General features: G+C 41.4%; 1 protein-coding gene across 12 annotated transcripts in view; it reads left to right on the top strand.

The window, feature by feature from the left end:
- pcdh15 (protocadherin related 15) overlaps positions 1 to 21,190 on the top strand; it is a 1,032,943-nt gene that overhangs the window by 765,901 nt on the left and 245,852 nt on the right. For all 12 annotated transcript variants that reach the window (XR_010005016.1, XM_062977492.1, XM_062977488.1 and 9 more), the window contains one exon: positions 17,798 to 17,991. Coding sequence is in view for 11 of the 12 variants with exons in the window: in XM_062977492.1 (XP_062833562.1) it covers positions 17,798 to 17,991 (194 nt within the window). In the remaining variant the exon portion in view is untranslated. The remainder of the gene's footprint in view (positions 1 to 17,797; positions 17,992 to 21,190) is intronic.

Raw genomic sequence — 21,190 nt, 5'->3', positions numbered from 1 at the left:
AAGACTTCCGGAACAGTCTTATTTTCCTTTTTATGAAGTACAGCTGAAGCATCTTCTGCAGAGTCCATTGTAAACACTGCATAAAAGATTTGTGAAAATGTCTAAAACAGCCACTAGGGAGTGTTCAGAAAACTTTTGATGTTGCTAAATTTTTCAGAACCACAATATTGAGCTAAGGGTTTAAGAAGCAGATTAAAAGGCAGTGATTTAGATTGCTTAGAGTTAACAGTCTATAAATGAGTCATCAACACACAAGAAATAAAGGAAGTAAAGACTTGTGCACATCACAGACAGCACTTATTATCTGTTGGGTACACACAAGTCTGAACACCAAAATCCATAGATGTTCAAATCCCATTATGTATAATAGTGCAGTAAAACGATGTCCCTTATTTAAAATAACAATTAAGGTTACCTTTTGGGTTATTTTTTCATATGTGTGTGTGTGTGTATGGACGGAAGCTTTGTATGATTACTGTAGATATGGATGCAGAATCTGTGCAGAATTCTAAAGAACTGGCTTTAGAACAGTTCTCTTTTCTACAGCCTGTATAAACCTATTTTTATTAAACTGACATAAAAGAAAGGAAGAGAAGCACATGCTTCTTGTCTAAAGATCTAATCTTGAGAGGCTTGGGCCAGAACACAACACAATGCATATGTTCATAATGTCAAGTTCTTTAGACTACTAAGGCCTCTTCCATACAGCTGTATAAAATCCACATTGAACTGGATTATCTGGCAGTGTGAACTCATATAATCCAGTTAAAAGCAGATATTGTGGATTATCTGCCTTGATATTCTGAGTTATATGGCTGTCTGGAAGGGCCCTAGGTGAGCTGGGAAGTATTTAAAGCCATGATGGCAGTGCCTGGTCTTGGTTGTTAGAAGCATAACTGAAAACTTTCTTTTATAATTTGTGTGGCTGATAGTTATACCATGTAGGTTAGAATTTCAAAATATGCATTGCATCCCCCCTGTAGTAATAGTGGTGGTGATCTTCTGATCTGACTGCTACTAATGTAGTAGAGGCAATATAGATATGAATCTAAGGCCCCTTCCACACAGCTGTATAAAATCCACATTGACCTGGATTATATGGCAGTGTGGACTCAGATAACGCAGTTCAAAGCAGATATTGTGGATTAGCTGCCTTGATATTCTGGGTTATTTGGCTGTGTGGAAGAACCCTAGGATAAATGTGAACTATTGTAAAACTTCTTTAAACAGTTTTTCCCCCAAAATTATAACATTATGTGAGGACAAAAGAAAAATAGAATGATAACGTATTTGGCAAAATGCCACACCTGAGGCCTTTTATCTGGTATTTAAATATTAATTCTTCTATACAGAATGCTTACCTTGAAGTTTTGGTTCTGGATTGTACAGAACTTTTTGTAAGATTAATCATGTGTATTGTACCATACTAAACTTTCAGACTTTCTGTTCACAGTCTTCAATATGTGGGCACCTGAAGTAAGCTGTTCTGCATGTAAAGAGACTTACAATAAACATATGTAAGATTTGTCTTAGCCTAAATAAGAAACAGCAGAGGATACTTATTGCAAGGTGGCTTTATCTCAGATATAATCATCCCAATCTTGAGATGCATCCTTGAAATTGATGAAGTTCTTGTACTGTTGCTTTGCGTCTTAATTGCTTTAGACGCTTACAAGAACACTTGCCTCCATTGAGAAGATAATCTGCTACGATAACATCAATAGGAAAATGGCCCAGATCAGTCATGATTAGATTGAGAAACCAGATATTCTAATCAAAAGAAGTAGGTTAGAAAAAAGAGCACTGACCTCGGTTCATTGGTGCAGTTAGACAATCATTCATTATGAAAGTCCCTTCTATTTCCTAAGTGAGTTGCATTACCAAGATAATAAAACATTTAATTTGTATTGTCTAGCAAAAATGACAGGTTTTACTCCAGGACATTATCAGTAATGGTTATGTGATCTGTCAAACCAATTGGTACTAAAGCTTTATGTGAAACATATTAGTAAAAAAATCTTACCATTGGCTTAATGACAGCATTTGCAGTGTAAATGTATAGCTCTAAGACTTGGTAGATTTCTTGGCACTGTATCTGTGACTTCTTTAATAGGCTTGGGCCAGAATCAATTTGAACAAAAATGATTTCTAGTATTCGGTGGGCCATTTTATATAATCTCCAATAATAGAACAGGGAGGAGGGAGATGAAAAGCCTGGAAAAACAGATTAAGGGAGCCAGATTTTATCGGTTCTGGAGAGGAAGGAGTTATACAATATACCTGAGGCAGGGATCTGCAGCATCTTTTCTCTCCCCCAGCAGAAGCAGCCTCCATCCCTTTTTTTCTTAGAAAGTTCCATCCTCCTCCAGAGAGGGCCCTGGGAACTCACTTTCCCAACAGCACTTGCATAGGGCCGGCATTGATAAGTTCCTGTCAGAGCATGAGGGCAGTTGAAGTTTTTCTCTGTGTGTGTTTCTCAGCTAATAAAAAGCTTGGTTGCGTCCATGCTGGCCATCTTCCGGAAAGATCTGAAAACGTGGTTCTTCCAATGTGCCTTTCACTTATCGGTTCAACATTTTGACTTGGCCTTGTAAGCCCTATTTAATATCTAGCCTTAGCACTTTATCACCAGCCCCATCCCTGGAATATACTGCACAAGCCCTGGCCCTCCTTTTAGCTTTGACCATATCTACTGGGCTCGGCTACTGGTATCAGTTGCTGTTGAGTTTATGTTTTAATGATGGTTTACATGTTTTTATGTGGTTATGTTTTGCAATGTACATGTGTTTTATGGTGTTATATTTTAATTTTGTTCCACTGGGCTTTGTCCCCATGTAAGCCGCCCCAAAACCCTTCGGGGAGATGGGGAAGGATATAAGAACAAATTATTATTATTATTATTATTATTATTATTATTATTATTATTATTATTATTATTATTATTAGAAATACAACAAGATGAGTCCACAGCAGACACTCTGCTGGCTGTTGTATTGGATCACACGTTGGACACTTCCCAAGTGTCTAAGACTGTGATGTATCAGCGAATAATGCATGCAGATACCAATAAGGTGGCCTTCTGCAGCTGGTAATTTTGTCAGCGTCGATTGTGTTTAAGTGCAGGCCAAGGTCTTTAGGCACTGTACCTAGTGTGCCAATCACCACTGGGAACACCTTGACTGGCTTGTGCCAGAGTCTTTGTTGTTATTATTATTATTATTATTATTATTATTATTATTATTATTATTATTATTATATAGGTATCTTGCCTTCAGTAAGATTTATTACTGTTGTAAGCCAGCCCAAGTTCCCTTTTGGAGAGGGGGCTGGATATAAATAAAGCATTATTATTATTATTATTATTATTATTATTATTATTATTATTATTATGATGCTCTGGTTGGCTGAGAATGGATACAACTGGTGACTATAATCCCCAGAACCCTCTCTTGCGGTTTGTCTTATTTTTAAAATGTTATGATTAAAACTTAAAATAATTCTAAAAAATTAGATTGTTGAATTATTTTGAAACTTGGTAGGCCTGCAGTTGTAAATGAGATCTAAAACTGACGTATGCTTCATACAGATAGTACTTAAAATGGCTGAGGATTGAGCCTTTCAAATTTCCCATTGTAGCCAATGGGCTGAATCTTTGCCAAATGAGAACGGCAAAATCCCTCCCCATTGAAGTAACTTCCCGGTAAACAGAATGAGGAGTCAGTTGCCAATGGACCCCAAAATAGCATGCCTTTTAGCCGAATTGCATACCTCTACTCTTTAATGTGGAAGTAGTGGCATTTGCAAACTCAGAATTCTTGCCTGTGTTGATCCTGGTTGCTCCCAGTAAAGAGAGATTTCTTGTGACCATTCACACATATTTATTGTACATTTTCAAGACAGAATCTCAGGAGAAAAGTGCAAAGAGAATGAATTGGATTTCATTTATTTGTTGATTAATGTGTTATAGCCAACTCGGTTCTGAGGTTTTCTTTATTCTTTAAAAAAGAATGACCTCTGGAACTGCAGTTCTAATTCTCACACTGAAGTCTAATAGTTCTAGTCTTCCTTTATGTTTCTTCCTAACAAACTCTTCAGATAGTGGGAGAATTATTTTCCCCATATTTACCCTTCCCTTGCACATGGCCTCTGCTTGGAGAAAGAGTTAAAATGGATTAATCTTTTAGGAATACAGTACAGCGTTGAAAATGAAGGTTTTGCTCTAGCCACAACCTCCATAATCTTCTCTCTGTGTATTATATGTTATTCCCTACAGGTTCATGCAGACTTGAATGTACCTGATTTTCTTCCACTGCAATTCTGTCATTTCAAGCACTCTGCTACTTCTTTAACCTCCATTCTCTCTCTTTAAAAAAGGAAAGAAATGAAATAGCATACTAAGGCTACATCACTATGTTTTTTATGAATGTTATTTTACTGTTACTGTTTTAATTATATATGCTGTCGTTGTTTTATCTGTTGATCAGGCTTGGTCCCCATGTGAACTGCTCCGAGTCCCTTCAGGGAGATGGAAGCGGGTTATAAATAAAGTTTTATATTATTATTATTATTATTATTATTATTATTATTATCATGGGGAAAGATAAAAATTCTGGGTCAAGCTTCTCATTTCTCAAGGTGGAGGATACAGCTACATATCAACATGATGTGAAAACGTGGCATTACAAAAATGATTGTAACTGTGTTACATAATCTCAGGAAAGTTTATGGAGCTTAGAGGTGGGTGAGAAACACTGGATGACAATGTACATTTCCTTAGCCTCAAGGAAAAGGATCCCTATGTTCACTTTAATGCTTTTCTCCTGAGTAATGTGATTTTTCTGGCAAATGACTTATAATTTAGGACTGTGAACCATAGTGTGCCTTCAGGAATTCCTTCATCTTAGGTTTTGGTTTTGGCCACATGTGGAACAAAGCAAAGGCAGAGTGTCACGCCCTGGCAGCGGAGCACTGGAAACCAATACACAGAGGCCAATAACAGTCTAATATCTTTATTAAGGAATTAATAAATTAGAACAAAAATAAGCAAAATATATAGTTCAGCTTTAGACCTTTCAGGGAAGGTCAAATATAGTCCAGCAAAATATTGTCCAGTATATAATATTAGAGTTCAAAGTTATAATCCAAACCGAAACACACTCAAACTTCCAAGCAGTTTGAGTGGGGAAAACGTCCAAGATTTTCTAGAGTTCAAAGTAAGTCCAAGGCAAGGAATTGAAGATAAGACTGGATTCTTGACACAAAGATGCAAGGCTGGAAACACGGCAAGACAGGACAAGAAACATGACAAGGCAAGGCACGATGAGACTGGAAGTTAGCGGACTTAAAACGCAGTCCACACTTGGCTGGAACCGAAGTTAATCCTTCAACTGACTTGTTGACTCCGCGAGGACTAGCCAGTGCGGGGAACTTTTAAAGAACTTCAAATCTTTATTCAAAGCAGGTGTCCAGTGCTCCTTTTCCCAAGGGAAAAGAGCTGAACCAACATCTTCATCCAGATGCAATCCTCCCTGAAAATTCTCAGGGGAAACGAGCTAATTAACACTCTGTCTGGCTGCTAATCGGGCGCTTTTCCGTGTTTGCGCTTTTTCTGGGCAGCTAGCCTCCCAAAACTCCCTTCTCGCGAAGGGGGGGGAGGTGCTGGGAATAGGCGCCTGTTCAAGGTCCTTTTTAATGAGCTCCGGCCTAAAATTGTCAACAAAAGGCATCTGGAATGGAACAGCCTCTTGCTGAAACAGCAGAAATCCCATGTCTTCATCGCTGTGATCCATAATGGCGCCAGGGTCAGGACCCAGAGGGCCATGGGACATCACACAGAGCCTTATGATCTATTTTGGAGAGTAGATATAATGGGAGAGAAAGTTTGAGTACTATGTTTTTTTCCATTCCATTTACTTCCCACCAGAACTCCCTCTATTCTCCATATAGGGTATTTGCACAGGTATTTTGCCTGTACTTTCAGAATGAATGCCAGCAGTATGTTTCTGACCCCAGATCAATGTACTACAATAAACCTTTACAACCCTATTTGGAATCATGAATATTTCCTTACATATATATCTGCTCAAACCTTGAAGTTTTTTCTGAAGCCCTTCTCTAGGCTCTGCCAAAATGAGTGAGGTAGATGGCTCCTAGAGGCAGGGTCTTTTCTGTGGATGCACCCTAGTTGCTGGCTGTCTTTTTGAATTTTTCTCTTGTCCTGGAATTTTTTATCCTTCCATTTAAAAATAAATATAATACCTTTTTAGATAGGTCCTCAAATTATTTAAGCAGATGGCCAGTTCATGGTCCCTCAAACTGTTGGGTGGGCTGACAGACTATAGTTTGGAAGAAATGAACGAATTTCTATGCTCACTGCACATATCATATTTATAGTGCAAAAAGCCATGAAAGAACAATGAAGAACTATTTAACCAACATAAACTTAACAATGTTTCAATGGGAAGTATGGGTCTGCTTTTGACTGATGAGATAGTCAAGTTAATTAGGATTGTTATTGTTGTGTGCCTTCAAGTCATTTCAAAGTTAGGGTGTCCTAAGGTAAATGACCTTGGTAAATGACCTTGGAGGGCCACATCTGGCCCGTGGGCCTTAGTTTGGGGACCCATTTTAGATGCTTTTGCTCTTTTTTTCATATGTTGTTTGTTTCGTCTGAGACGGTTTTAAAATTGTTTGGAAATTTTGCATTCTTTTTATTGCTATGCTTTTATTTTATTGTTTTTATCTGTTTAATGAGAACTTTGGCTATTTGCAGTAAAATAAGATGTCGCCATGCAGTGACATTGGAAGGATATTGCCACCAGGGCAGTAGGAAAACTTATCTAAATATCCTAAAGGCACCAGATCCTATCTGATATTGGAAACTCACTTGGTGGGAGACCACCAATGTATATCAAGAGCTATGGGCTCTGTTTCAGAGGAAGGAGTTAGTGAAATGACTTCTGAGTATTCCTTGCCTAAGAAAAACCTGTGAGAAAAACCATGGGGTTGTCATAAGTTAATGGGCAATTTGAAGGCACAAGCACACATGCAGTAAGCAAGTGAGTCCAGATATAATATATTTATTCTCACAAGTCGAATACCTTGTTGTTTTTGAGTAACTGTCAATTATTGAGTAAATTTTCTATTATATACACATTTTTAAACAAATGAACCCTGGAGCTGTATGTAAATTGTGAAGTCAAGGCCAAAAACAAAAATAGAAAGAACTTATATGCAGAACTGTCTGCCTTTTAATGTTGAAAACACAATAGTTTCTTAATCCAAATGTCTCAGATGTACCACCACATGGTAATTTTCATAATGCTACCTGAGTAGCTTAAACAAATTTCTGTTAATTATGTATGACTTTGGGAAGCAGACTTGTTTGCTGGAACAGCTATCCTGGTTGTGGTGATGGGAACACAAAGCCATTTGGCAGACAACAACTGCAAGTTTCAATTTAGATCAACAGAGAAGTAATCATGTCAGACATTTGGGAATCAGACCAATTTTCCTGAACTTTGTAGTTCATGACTGATGTGGAACTACTGGAATCAAGAGGTTTTATTAGCTTTTGCATACATCAGCAGTGAGCTGCTGTTGTAAAGAGGAGTCTGAACTGACCCTAGTTAGAGGATGGCAACAAATCGGAACTGGCATTCCATATTAAAGGCATGGCATTGTCAATATGGAGTTGCAATACAGGTGTCTTTTTGTCTCTTGTTTGCAAAATGCAAATCAAGTCTTTGCCTCAGCTGTAGCAGAACATATTTATCATTGTCACGTTGTGAGTTCTGCTCATTTTTAAATGAACAAAATGACTGCTATTGCATAAAGAAGATATAGCGTGAAAGCAGAATGGATCTCTTTTTACCCAATGTCTTTTCCACATTTAGATATTTCTAAAATTTTGTAAACTGTGGTACCTATCAGACCAAGACACCTGCAGTTTGAATTTTCAACGTCGTAGACTGTTGTGACAGTTCTTTGACTTTAATTCTCCCTTTCAGGCATCTTTTTACCCCCAAAATGTTACCCAGATGACTTAGCATTTCAAAGTAGCTTCATTTGCAAGTTTAATTAACCTTGTTAGTTTATGTATTTGTATATTCTCACAGATTCCCTTTTCACTTGGTTGCAGCAAAACTTGGCCTGGTTCCAACTGTGTAATTAAATGGTTAGAACAAAATGGTATTTTGTCTGAAGGTTTTATCTGATTGGCTTCCCATCACCCCACCCTTTTACCTTTGATCTAAAGACAGTCTAACATTTTTTGAAAAGCTGCCATCAACATTAATTAGTGACATTCGTTTAGAAGGCCAAGAATGATGAGCACATTTATAACAAAATGATAAAATGATGAAAATAATATAAAATATGAGAGAAATTTGAACCTTAAAATGATGTCCCCATTGTTGAGCTCAGTATTTTGAAATATCGGTCTCTGTTGGTAGACTTCATAGATCCATTCAAATGTTCTTATACCAGTTTGCCTGGAAATAAAACCCATGATGTGAATAACTCCCTAGACCAGTGTTTCTCAAAGTCTCCTCCTCCAAGTGTTTTGGACTGCAGCTCTCAGAAATCCCAGCCAGCTTACCAGCCGTTAGGAATTGTAGGAGATGGAAGTCCAAAACACCTGGAGGAGCAGACTATGAGAAACACTGCCCTAGACTAAGGTTATCAGTTAAATAAGGTACAGGACAGCTGTACCCTTAATAGTTATGTGTCAGGACCCTTGTTTCCCGGGCCTTCACATTGGCGCCGGGAATCAGGCCCCTGACATTCCCGCACATTCCTGGACTGATAAGCAGGCCGGGACCGGCCTTGAGACACCAACGGACAAAGGGGGGTTTTTGGCGGGCACTATGCGCGGGTTTTTCACCGAGCGGGAATTGCATGTTTGAATATGGGAGGAGGGTATATAAAGGGACCCGAGGGCATCACCCAGCACTCTTGGCTTCTTATGCGTCAGTTATCCTTCAGTAAAACGTTCACCTTGTTTATGCACCGGTCTCGCGTCTTCATTCTCGAGCGGCTGGAGTGAGCTGACAGGCAAGCCAAGAGTACTGGCACCATCCTGTGTTACAGTGAGGCATGGAAATGGACGAAGAGGAAGAAACTTTGATTGGGGCAGAGGGGGGCATGTCCCTCTCCGAACAGTTCGAGGGGTTTGCCGCCGTGGCGGCCTCTACCGCGTATGCGCACCCTAACGGGGTCACCCGCAGATGAGAGAGGGCGCGGAGGGACGACGTGGAGCCCAGAAGCGATTTGAGCTTCGTATCCCCACAGAGACTAGAGTTCCTGGAGGAGAGAATGGGCGCCCTCGAAACCACGCTTGATGTCATGTCAAAAGCGATGGAGCACCTCGCCCCTCTCCTCGCGGCAAGCTGGGAGGGAACGGCCCGGGCCAAGTCCAGGCAGACGATGGGCGAGGAATGGGCTCAGGGGACCCAAAGAGACATGGGGGCCCACGCCAAAACCCAAACGGGACTCGCGAGGACGGAGGGGGGCGACGACGGCGGTAGCGAGGACAAAGGAAGACCCCAGAGAGAGCTGTCGGATTTCCCCCCCCGGCGCCCCCGGCACACGCCGGGCGCAGCGCTGGTCATCGAGGGGAAGCAGCGGGGCATCATCACTGAGCCCCAGGGGACATGCAACGCGCCGGGCTGTGGGGACCGCCTGCCCCATTCCCACAGCAGAGAAGGGAGGAGTTGAGAATCGTGTACGAGGGGGAACCCTCCGAGCTGGACTTTTTCCTGACCACCGTCAGAGGCTTCATGGAGGACAATGGACAGACTTTTACGTCTGAAGCCAGTCGGGTTAGGGCCATAGGAGCCGCCTTGAGGAAAGCAGCTGCGGGTTGGTACGTGCATCTACATGCCAGGCGCGACCCCTGCCTGAACTCTGTACGGCAGTTCCTGGCAGCGCTGGAAGGCCGTTTCCGCGATCCGCTGGAGCAACTCCGGGCGAAGGAGGGGCTGAGAACCATCCTCCAGGGGCAGAGGTCAGTCTCCCAGTACGCGGAAGAATTCCAGAGCCTAGCAGAATTGGTTAGAGACTGGAGCGACGTGACAAAACTGGAGTGCTTTAAGGAGGGGCTGAGACCTGAGCTCCTCTCCTGGGTGGCACACAGAGATGACCCAGGGACGCTACAAGGCTGGATTCAGCTGGCAGGGCGCGTCGAGACAACGCTAGCTCAAGTGAGGAGACAACGAGGAGATGGAAGACCACAACGACAGCAATCCCAGCCGAGCGGAGGGACCAGGAGGCTGGAGAGACCCCCCTCCGGGAAACAAACCGAGGGAAGAGGAAATAACAAGGCACGGAGTGGATGTTTCGTGTGCGGGCGTGTAGGGCACCAGGCTGCCGAATGTTGGCAGCGAAAAGGGGAAGGGGGCAACCAGCCCAAACCCAAGACTGCGGCCGGAAAGCGGGCAGAGGAGGAAACTCCGGGAGGAAGCCGACCTGATGAGCTAGTAAGTCATGACAAAAGAATGCTAGTTATGCCAATTAGAATAGAGGGGAAGGACAAACGCGCCACATGTAAAGCCTTTATCGACTGCGGGTGCTCAAGGAACATCGTTACACCCGAACTAGCAGGGGAATTGGGATGCAAGACGGTGGCACTTGAGACACCGCTTGCGTTCTCGCAGCTCGATGGGTCCCTGGCCTCAGGAGGGGTGGCAAAACACTGCATAGAGAAGGTCAAATGCCAGATAGGAGCCTGGGGAGGAGAGGTGTCGTTTGTCATATCTCCAATGGCGACCTATAACGTAATATTGGGCATGCCATGGTTGGAACAGGCCAATCCACTTATTGATTGGGAGGCTAGGAGCCTACTCTTCAAAAAGATAGAGAAGGAGATAGACAACAAGGGGGAGGAAGAGCCTGGCAGGTTGGAAGAACTGGCTAGGCAATTGCCCGAGGAATATCGTGACTTTGTTGATGTTTTCGACTAAAAGGGAGCCGATAAATTCCCGCCCAAAAGGAGAGTAGAAGTAGGGATCGAACTAGTGCCAGGGGCAGAACTCCCCAAAGCCAAAATCTACCCGATGTCTGCGCAGGAAAAGGAAGAACTGAGGAAGTATATTGACAAAAACTTGGTGCGGGGTTTCATAGAACCATCGAATTCCCCCCTGGGGGCCCCAGTGTTGTTCAGGTGAAAAAAGGACAATTCGCTTAGGCTATGTATTGATTATAGAAATCTTAACGCAATCAGCACAGATAACAAATACCCATTACCCCTAACGAAGGATTTATTGTCCCAACTGTCAGAGGGGAGAATATTCACGAAATTGGACTTAATTGAGGCTTACCACAAATTGAGGATCAAGCCAGAAGACAGTTGGAAGACTGCTTTCTCCTGTACCTATGGATTATTCAACTACCGAGTGTGCCCTTTTGGTTTAAAAAATGCAGGAAGCGTATTTATGCAGCTAATTAACGAAGTACTCCACCCGTTGTTACACAGGGGAGTCTATGTCTTCCTGGATGACATATTAATAAGGGGGGGAAACAAACAGCAGCATGTTCAATTGGTGAGGGAAGTACTCCAAAAGCTAAGAGAAGCAAAACTCTATGCCAAGATAGCTAAATGCGAATTCAACAAAGACCAAATAGACTTCCTGCGGTACAGAATTTCATCCCAAGGGATAGCCATGGATCCCGCAAAGGTGGAGGACGTAAAAGGGTGGGAGGCCCCTAAAACCCGTAAACAACTGCAGTCCTTCCTTGGGTTTGCGAATTTCTACCGGACGTTTGTGAAAGACTTTGCACAACTGACACTACCACTGACCGATCTGCTAAAGACAAAAGGGAGGGGGGAAACGACCAGAGTAAAGGCTCCGGGGGCCAAGCTGGCGTGGACGAGGGAATGCCAAGAGGCCTTTGAAGCCCTAAAGGAAAAATTTACAGAGGAACCGGTGTTGCAACACCCTGATATGTCCAAGCAATTTGTTGTACATTGCGACGCCTCCGATTGTGCGTATGGGGTGGTCCTGTTGCAAAAGGACCGGGAGGGTAACCTAAAACCATGCAGGTACCTGTCGCGAAAATTCAATGATGTAGAGAAGCGCTGGCCGATTTGGGAAAGGGAAGCACTAGCCATCTTGAGAGCACTGGAATGCTGGAGGCACCTTTTGGAAGGAAGCGGGACCCCTTTTGAGGTGTGGTCTGACCATAAAAACTTACAATACCTGAGGTCCCCTCGCAAACTGTCCCCTAAACAAATGAGATGGGCCCAATATTTCAGTAGATTCGACTCCGAGGGAGGGATATTTTCAGACAAACAGTGGAGCCTAGCGGTCACAACCAGAGCACAAGCAGAAAGAGAAAATAAACTCACGGCCGTCAAGACGGAGGGGGAAACAGGAGAAGGAATTAAAGCAAGCGTATCAGGGGGATGCCTGGTTGATTTCCAATGAGGGGAAGGGGGAACTGCATGGAGGTTTGATGTTTGTCAACAAAAAGCTGTACATTCCTGAAAAGTTGCGGCCAGAAATGTTGAAACGGTATCATGACAGCAAAGGGGCGGGCCATCTGGGGCTTACAAAAACCATAAAGCTATTAGCAAGGCAATGTTGGTGGCCGGGGATGAGGGGGGATGTGAAGTCACACATCGCCAAGTGTGATCTGTGTGCAGAAAACAAAACACCCCCAGGGAAACCACAAGGGCTGTTACAAACTGTAGTAGAACCCACGAGACCGTGGGAATGCATAGCGATGGATTTTGTGGGCGAACTACCCCCTAGCCGGGGGTGTCGATACATTTGGACCGTTTTGGACCTGTTTTCCAAACAAGCCCACTTTGTGCCGCTGCAGAAACTCCCCTCGGCTGAGAAACTCGCCAAGCTGTATATTAAACACATTTATCGCCTGCATGGGTGCCCCGAGAAGGTGATTAGCGATAGGGGGGTCCAGTTCACAGCGAGATTTTGGGGGAAGTTCTTACAGATGCTGGGGGCGGAGAGGAGCCTGAGTTCAGCGTTCCACCCTATGACCAACGGGGGGGTCGAACGCACGCAGCAGACGCTGGGGCAGTTCCTGAGAATATATTCCAACCGCAGGCAGAATGACTGGGCCGAACTGTTACCTTTCACTGAGGTAGCCTTTAACGGGGCGACGCACTCCGCCACGGGGAGATCTCCCTTTGAGATTGTATACGGCCAAGAAGTGGCGCCGTTCCCAAAGCTGCCCGAGTGGAAAGAGGAGGGGGAGTTCGAAGGCAGGGAATGGCAAATGAGGATCAGAGCTGGGTGGCAGGATGTGGCGGCGGCACTGAGGGAAACGCAGCGAAAGTACAAACTATTTGCTGACTGAAAGCGCAGGGAGGGGGAGACATTTGAGGAGGAGGACTTGGTTTGGCTGAGTACAAAAAACCTGAGTCTGGGGTTCCCCTCCAAAAAGTTGAGCCCGCGTTACATAGGCCCCTTCAGAGTCTCAAAGAGGATCAACGAGGTCACCTACCAACTGAAACTACCAAAGGATCTAGGGAAGGTACACCCGGTATTCCATTGTAACTTGCTCAAGAAATACAGGTACATTGGACAATGGAGAATCGTAGATGTGTTGGTTGTTTCTTTCCAGGAGGAGGAGGAAGAAGAGGAGGAGGACACCATGTCAGGACCCTTGTTTCCCGGGCCTTCACATTGGCGCCGGGAATCAGGCCCCTGACATTCCCGCACATTCCTGGACTGATAAGCAGGCCGGGGCCGGCCTTGAGACACCAACGGACAAAGGGGGGTTTTTGGCGGGCACTATGCGCGGGTTTTTCACCGAGTGGGAATTGCATGTTTGAATGTGGGAGGAGGGTATATAAAGGGACCCGAGGGCATCACCCAGCACTTTTGGCTTCTTATGCGTCAGTTATCCTTCAGTAAAACGTTCACCTTGTTTACGCACCAGTCTCGCGTCTTCATTCTCGAGCGGCTGGAGTGAGCTGACAGTTATGTAGAAGAGATAATTTCAGTGGGTATTGCTTGGCATTGGGCTAGTACCTTCTGCAATTCCCTCTTCTACACAACTGTTAAAAGCAAAGAAACCTACTCCCTTATTTTACCTGGCAACTCTACCATAGACCTTTCCCAATACACTGGAATATAGCTCCCTACCATTTCCAACTAATGTTGCTTTTCTGGAGTATACTGACCTCGTAACTCAGTTTGGGATTATAGCTATAATGCACGATCTCTTGATAAAGTATTTTTAAAGGGGTACAAATCTTTTTTTTTTTTTTTGCCTCTGAGGGATGCATACTACATTATGTAGCCCTTGGTGTATACTTCCACACTACTCACATTAATGCACACCCAGCTTTATGTACACATACACTCTTCTCAACAACACAACTGTGCTCCTAGTAGTCCATCAGACAGAGCCATAGGATAATTTCAAGAGAATATACAGCATCCTGAGCCACATTGGGGTTTTCCAAACTCTGGGCCATGTGCTGATCCTTATGTGCTTAAGGGGTAGAAGCTAAGATGAAGAGTGCTGCAACGCTTCTTTCCAATCCACCCATTTTCTTGTCTTCTCTGGAAAGGAAAAAAAAATCACCTTTACTGGTATTCTGAAATTTGCAAGTGGAAAGAAACTCACTAGCGCTCCCATGCTTGAATCAGGGGAAAGTAATTCTGATTTTAAAATAGCAGATTTTAGCATACATTTTTCCCAGCATGGTTTTCCAGGTAAAGAAACTATTGACCACTAGCCAAGCAAAGTGAAACAGATTTAGGAAGTTTTCCATTGCCACCTAAAACCATGTTTCATCCTTCTGTGCTGATGGATGATGTCCACTCAGCACCCTGGCAACTCTGTGGTATGACTCTGAGGTTTGGTTTTGTCTCACAATGCTGTTCAATATCAATAGGAAATCTCTCTGGAATTTTGGGATTCAATGTCACTTGTATGCTAGTGACTTTCCACTTCATCTCTCTTTCTCATCTAAGTCCAAGAAAGCTATTGCAGTACCAGACCACTGTCTGGTGACAAAGGGGTGGACAATTGAACAATTGGAACAGAGGTGCTTCTGGTCAGTCATAAGACACCCTATGCTGATGAGTTTATATTTTTCTCTGAAATTTAAGATTCACAGTTTAAACATATTTCTGAACTCAGATCAGAGCCTGGATCCCAAGGGTTCAGTGATAGACAGGAATGCATCTGCTGAAATTATTGTGTGCCAACTGTACCAATTCCTAGAGATGTGCAGACCCCCAACATACTCTATTGGTGTGTCTACCTATAAAAACTGTCTGGAAACTTCAGCAAATCCAAAATATTGTGGCTGGGTTGCAGACCAGAGTCAGGAAACATATGACTCTCCTGTTAAAACAGGCTCACTTGTTTCCAGTCTGCAGAATTCAAAGTACTGATTATGTCCAATAATGTCCTCTATGACTTTCGTCCAGAATGTTTAAAAGACTGTATCTTCCTATACAAGCTGGCCAAGTTTTAAGATTTTCATAGGGGGCTTTCTTTCAACCCCCACCTACCCTGCCAAATAACCCAGTGCATCAGCCTGGTGTTCCCACACAATGCACGACAGTTAATGTGATTGAACCTAGGGTAAGCCGATTAATCTGGGTTGACTGGGTTTTTAAAAAAACACCGGGAAAGGCTCACATCATTCAGGAAGATCTGGACCTTTCTTAGTGTATCAGCAGTGTGGACTCCCATTTGGAATCCACGCGCAGAATGTAAGATCACATCCCTACAGCCATCCTGTACTACCTGAGCTCAGGCAGCCTGGACAGATGGAATGGCAATACCTTCCATACCCCCGCAACAGCATCCCCATTCACCCCCCAAACTGCAGACCCCCCCCCCTTTTACCTTCACTGAAGTGTATTCCCCTCCCGTTTCTTCATCCTTCTGTAAGCTATAGAGCTTCGGAGTAGGGGAGAGAGCTGGCTCCTTTTCTTCCAGAATGTTAGAAAGAAACAGGAAGGGAAGACACTACAGCAATAGCAAGGAAGGATTTGGTGGTATTTGGGGGGGGGGGTGCTGGGAGGGAGGGAAATGGAGTCTATTTCCAATCCTGCCAAACCAGCTTTGGAACAGTTGGGCTGTTAGGCTGGTCTCCCTCAGCCGCTCTGAGTCCCCTCGGGGAGAAGGGTGGGGTATAAATGCATGTAATAAAATAAATAATAATAGCTCAGGTAGGCCTTGTATGAACACAATGTGACCCAGAACCAGCATATTTATGCCAGTTCCAAGCAATTATTTTGCCCATGTAGAGGGCTCTTGGAGCCTTCAGTGGCTCAGTGTGTTAAAGTGCTGAGCTGCTGAACTTGCAGACCGAAAGGTCCCAGGTTCAAATCCAGGGAGCGAAGTGAGCGCCCACTGTTAGCTCCAGCTTCTGCCAACCTAGCAGTTCGAAAACATGAAAATGTGAGTAGATCAATAGGTACCGCTCCGGCGGGAAGGTAACGGCGTTCCATGCAGTCATGCCAGCCACATGACCTTAGAGGTGTCTATGGACAATGCTGGCTCTTCGGCTTAGAAATGGAGATGAGCACCAACCCCCAGAGTCAGACACAAGTGAACTTAATGTCAGGGGAAATCTTTACCTTTACCTCTAGAGGGCTCTCAGACCCACCTTCACAAATATTATTCATGCAGATAAGGAGAGAGAACCTTCCTTCCTAGTGGCTGATCTTTAGAAATTCCTTGCACAGGAGATTCAGTTTGCCTTCTCTCTGTTCTCTTTCTGCCATCAAATGAAGTCTATTTATTATTTAATACAGCCTTTGGTTCTTTAATCATGTATCAGAGGGATGTTTTCAGTGTAATGTGATGTGCTTTTATCCTTTTTTTTGTTTTTGTTTTTTTGTTTTTCCTTTTTTATTGTTTTTTTTCATTTAATAATTTTTATTTATACTTAAAACTTATACATTCTTTAACAAATTTGCAATACAGAGTTATGTATATCAAGCTCATATAGTATTTTCACTCTCTATATTACATACTCATATTATTTACCTTTTATTACCCTTCACCTAGTGCTATCCCTTTTATCCTTTTAATTATGTTTTTAATGTGTTTCAAATTGTTTTAAATATGTTCTTTCTGAAAGAACTGTTTGCTTATTTTTTTAAAAACCCTTTGTATGATAGGATTTTAGGTGAGCCATGTTTTAAATTGCTGAAAGATGCCTTGGATGCAATATTGAAAGTAAAGTCATACTTAAATACATTCCAGCTCTATCCCCAGATTTCATGGCTAGCAATACATGGGTAGCACAAGCCGTGCATCTCTGAATAACTGTATCGGTTGAACAAATTCATAAATCTATTTGAATCTACCTTCTACATCACTTCACTTCACTGTTTGGCTAAGCAGGGCTGTGCACCTTCACTTTCTCTGCATTCACTCAAGCATAACAATAATTGATTTTATCCAATAGTGACTTTACTTTACGAGAAAGCACTTAACATGCAAGCAAGGCTATCTTCCAAACCTGTTTAAGTTTCTTGCTGATTGGGAGAATCTACAGAAAAGATCAGAATATGGTAAGTAGGAAAGATTGTAAAAAAATAACATGCACAAACTTGCATAATAGAAAAAAAAAACCCTTTTGCTAAGCCAAAGCCACTACCTGAACAGGCACAATAAATGAAATAGTGAAATAATTATTTTTTGATGTTCTTCTTAGGCTATAAACCTGCAGAAATGCAATTTCTTTCTAATTTATCCCCAGTTTAACTCACTTGGTATCGTTTTAACTTCTCTGACTTTCTAGCAACAATAACAAAAGCCTTACAATTAAATTTAATTGTCTGATTTTCAATTGCAGCTCACTGCTATGGATGCAGATGAAGGTCCAAATGGGAAGATCATATATGAAATCCTGGCTGGAGATCAGGGAGACTTCGTAATCAATGATCACACAGGCCTTATCACCATTGCACCAGGAACGGTTCTGGTAGTAGGTCGTTCCTATGCTCTCACTGTCAAAGCATCTGACAGTGCTCCACTCTCACAGCAAAGGTAATTAATATCATAATTATTTTTCTTAAACTGTTAATAATTTATTCCATGCTATAATTAACAGAAGCTGTGTAATCATTCTGTACATGTCTACGTAGTCTTATACAGGGTGTTTGAAAAAGAACTCCCTATTCACCATTTAAATGAAATGGTGAATAGGGAGTTCTTTTTCTTTTTTTTCTTTTTTTTCTTTTTCTTTTTGTGAAATTTTCCAAGAAGTACATTAAAAGTGGGGGAGCATTGTGAGTTATAGTAAAGTAGGAAATAAGAAAAATGTAGGAAATTGGAAGAAGAAAATAAAGGCGGAAAAAGGGAGGGGGGAAGAGAAAAGAAAGGAAAAAGAAGGGGAAAAAAGGAAAGTGAGAGTTAGATTTCATAGACTTCCATCTTTATCTATAATGACTCTAATCTATGTGGGGGTCTACCCCAATAGTCCTTTTTTTTCCTTCCTTTCTTTTTTCCCCTTGTTGTTGTGGCTTCACTGTAGTCCGTTTTATTATTGTTATTATTGTTTTCTTCTTTTCCCTCATAGATGTTCTATAATTATATTATTTTGAGGTTTTTTTCTTTCATGAGAAAGTTCATTAATGGTTGCCAATCGGTGGTCTTCTTTGGAAGACCTTGTTGTTTGACCAGCAAATATGATAGTCTGTCCATATTTTTTATTTCCATTATTTTTAATATCAATTGGTCTACGTCCGGTATCTTTTCTTGCCTCCAGTTCCTTGCATAAACAATTCTCGCTGCTGTCGGCATATAGTTCAGTAGAAGTTCATCATTTTCTTTTAGGTTTTCTTCTGAGATCCCTAATAGTAAATGTTCTGGTCTCATTTGGTATTTTAGGTTTAAGATTTTTTGGGTTATCTCGTGGATTTCTTTCCAATATATTTTTGCTTTTTCACAAGTCCACCACATATGGAAGTAGGATCCTTGTTCTTTCTTGCATTTCCAACAGTTGGTTTGTTGAGATTTATTTATACGTCCTAGTTGTTTTGGGGTTATGTACCATCTGTGGAACATTTTTATCCAGTTTTCTTTTAGGTCATATGAATACATTTGTTTTAGTTTCTTGTTCCAGATACTCTCCCACTGATCCATATAAATTGTTTTCTTAATATTCATTACCCATTTTGTCATACACTCTTTTACCGCTACTTTCTCCGTTTGCCATTCTAAAATTTTTCTGTATATCTTTGTTGTTAGTTTTTTCTCCGAATTCATTATTCTATCCCAAAATGTTTCTTTTTGCATGAATCCTTCTTTCCTGTCGTTGTTGTAGTATTCTTTAAGTTGCCAATATTGGAGCCAAGAGAGATTTGTGAAATTCTTCTTGATGTCTTCTTTTTCAAACACCCTGTATTTATGGCTGGTTTCTTTCATGTTTTTGAGTTATACATAACACGTTCATTGTGATTTACTTTTCTTTATGCATCCTGATTTGTTTCTTTGATTTGCTGTTTTGATTTAATTTTCTGGATTGCTTGAGTGATTACCACTATTTTATTGTTCCTTCTTGTTGTAAGCCAGCCCAAGTCCCCTTGTTGAGAGAAGGCAGGATATAAATAAAGCGTTGTTGTTGTTGTTGTTGTTGTTATTTAGGTATCTTGCCTTCAGTAAGATTTATTACTGTTACAGTTATTTCTGTTTGATGTGGTAGCTGAACTAGTTCCCGGTATATGAGATTTACCTGTATTTATCCCCTCACATTGTTTACTTCATTAGCAGAGGAAGGTATTTGCTAGTAAATAGAACCTGTTAGAATAGAACTCAATAGCAGAAAAGGAAGGTGATATTTAAGAACATCTCTCTTAAGTTTTTTTCTTCTTAGTATGCAAGTTTGTTTCATTTTAGGGATTCTATATAGTAGGTAATCATTAGAGATTAAGCAATGATTTTGAAATACTATTTTTGAAGCAATTTTTCTTCAGTTTCAGGAAATTCTGCTGAATTATTGAAGAAATGTTAAATATGTTAAAGAAATGTTAAAGAAATATGTTAAAGAAATGTTAACTGATGTTTCTTCTTATGCCATTCCATACATAAAAGAACACATTCTGGTATATACATTGGTTTGTGGATAACAAAGCCTTAAGGGTTATATTTAAAGGTTTATATAATGTGAGTTATTCTACAGAAAGTTGACATTTTGTTATTTTCTCTTGTAAAAACTTGACATATCTTGAATGGTTATTATATGTGATGATACACTTGAAAGAAGATAGCTAGATTCAAACGGGATGAGAAATAGATAGATAGCATATATATATATATATATATATATATATATATATATATAAAATATTAATATATATAGGACAAATATTAAAACACCAATACTAATAAAATGCAATGTTAAAATTCATTGTTTAAAATTGGGGTAGGCCTGCCGAAAATGGATGTATGTTTAGCAAATTATTAGCTGTATACCAGTGACCTGAGTTTTACTACTGACGAGTCCTGAGTAGAGCAAAACCTATGCCTTTTCTACATATTGTTTCACTGTTCCATAGGTTTACTCTAATTAGAACTAAGAGGATTCAGACCACTCAGTGTTACAAGTATATGTTGTTTCTGCTTCTTCTTTTTTAACATTGCTGCACATTGTTCCATCCGAATTTGTAAGTGCATGTTTGTTTCAAGAGCCTGGAAATGTGTGAAAGGGAGAGAAGATACTAAGCAATGGAAGCAAAAGTCACCGTTTGTTCTTTAAATTGCGAGCTATCATGTAGCAGTAATATCTCAAATATCCTGAAAGTGAAAGGATCTCTGAACCAGAGGTAACTGTTTTATCCAGATAAATGCAGTTTTATACTGTGCCTTCGCTCAATTTGGACCACAAATTGCAAGCTGTGCAAACACTGGACAAATGATGAAATACACTCCATGGAAATTTACTCTTGCACTAGCAGAGCCATTAACTTTCTAATCTCTGACGTGTTAGGTTTGAGAGGCATAGAGTAAGGAAGAGATTAAGACTTAGCTCATATGAGCTTGGCAGAAACAAACAAAATGAGTGAACTTTTTTCTTTCTCACTTTAGGCTACAGAACGCTTCATATTAAATTAGAAACACTTCAGTGAGTTTGCATGTACATACAGTATTTTGCAGGGTCTTTTCCCAGATATGAATGCCCACTGATGTAAGTGAGAATGACATAACAGGTATCATGGTAACAGGCATATTTTTTTAAAGGTCAGAA

The sequence above is a fragment of the Anolis carolinensis genome, chromosome 3 (assembly GCF_035594765.1).
Source record: "Anolis carolinensis isolate JA03-04 chromosome 3, rAnoCar3.1.pri, whole genome shotgun sequence".
In the NCBI taxonomy this organism is placed as follows: Eukaryota; Metazoa; Chordata; class Lepidosauria; order Squamata; family Dactyloidae; genus Anolis; species Anolis carolinensis.
The sequence above is the reverse complement of the archived record's forward strand: the minus strand, read 5'-3'. Positions and strand labels throughout refer to the sequence as shown.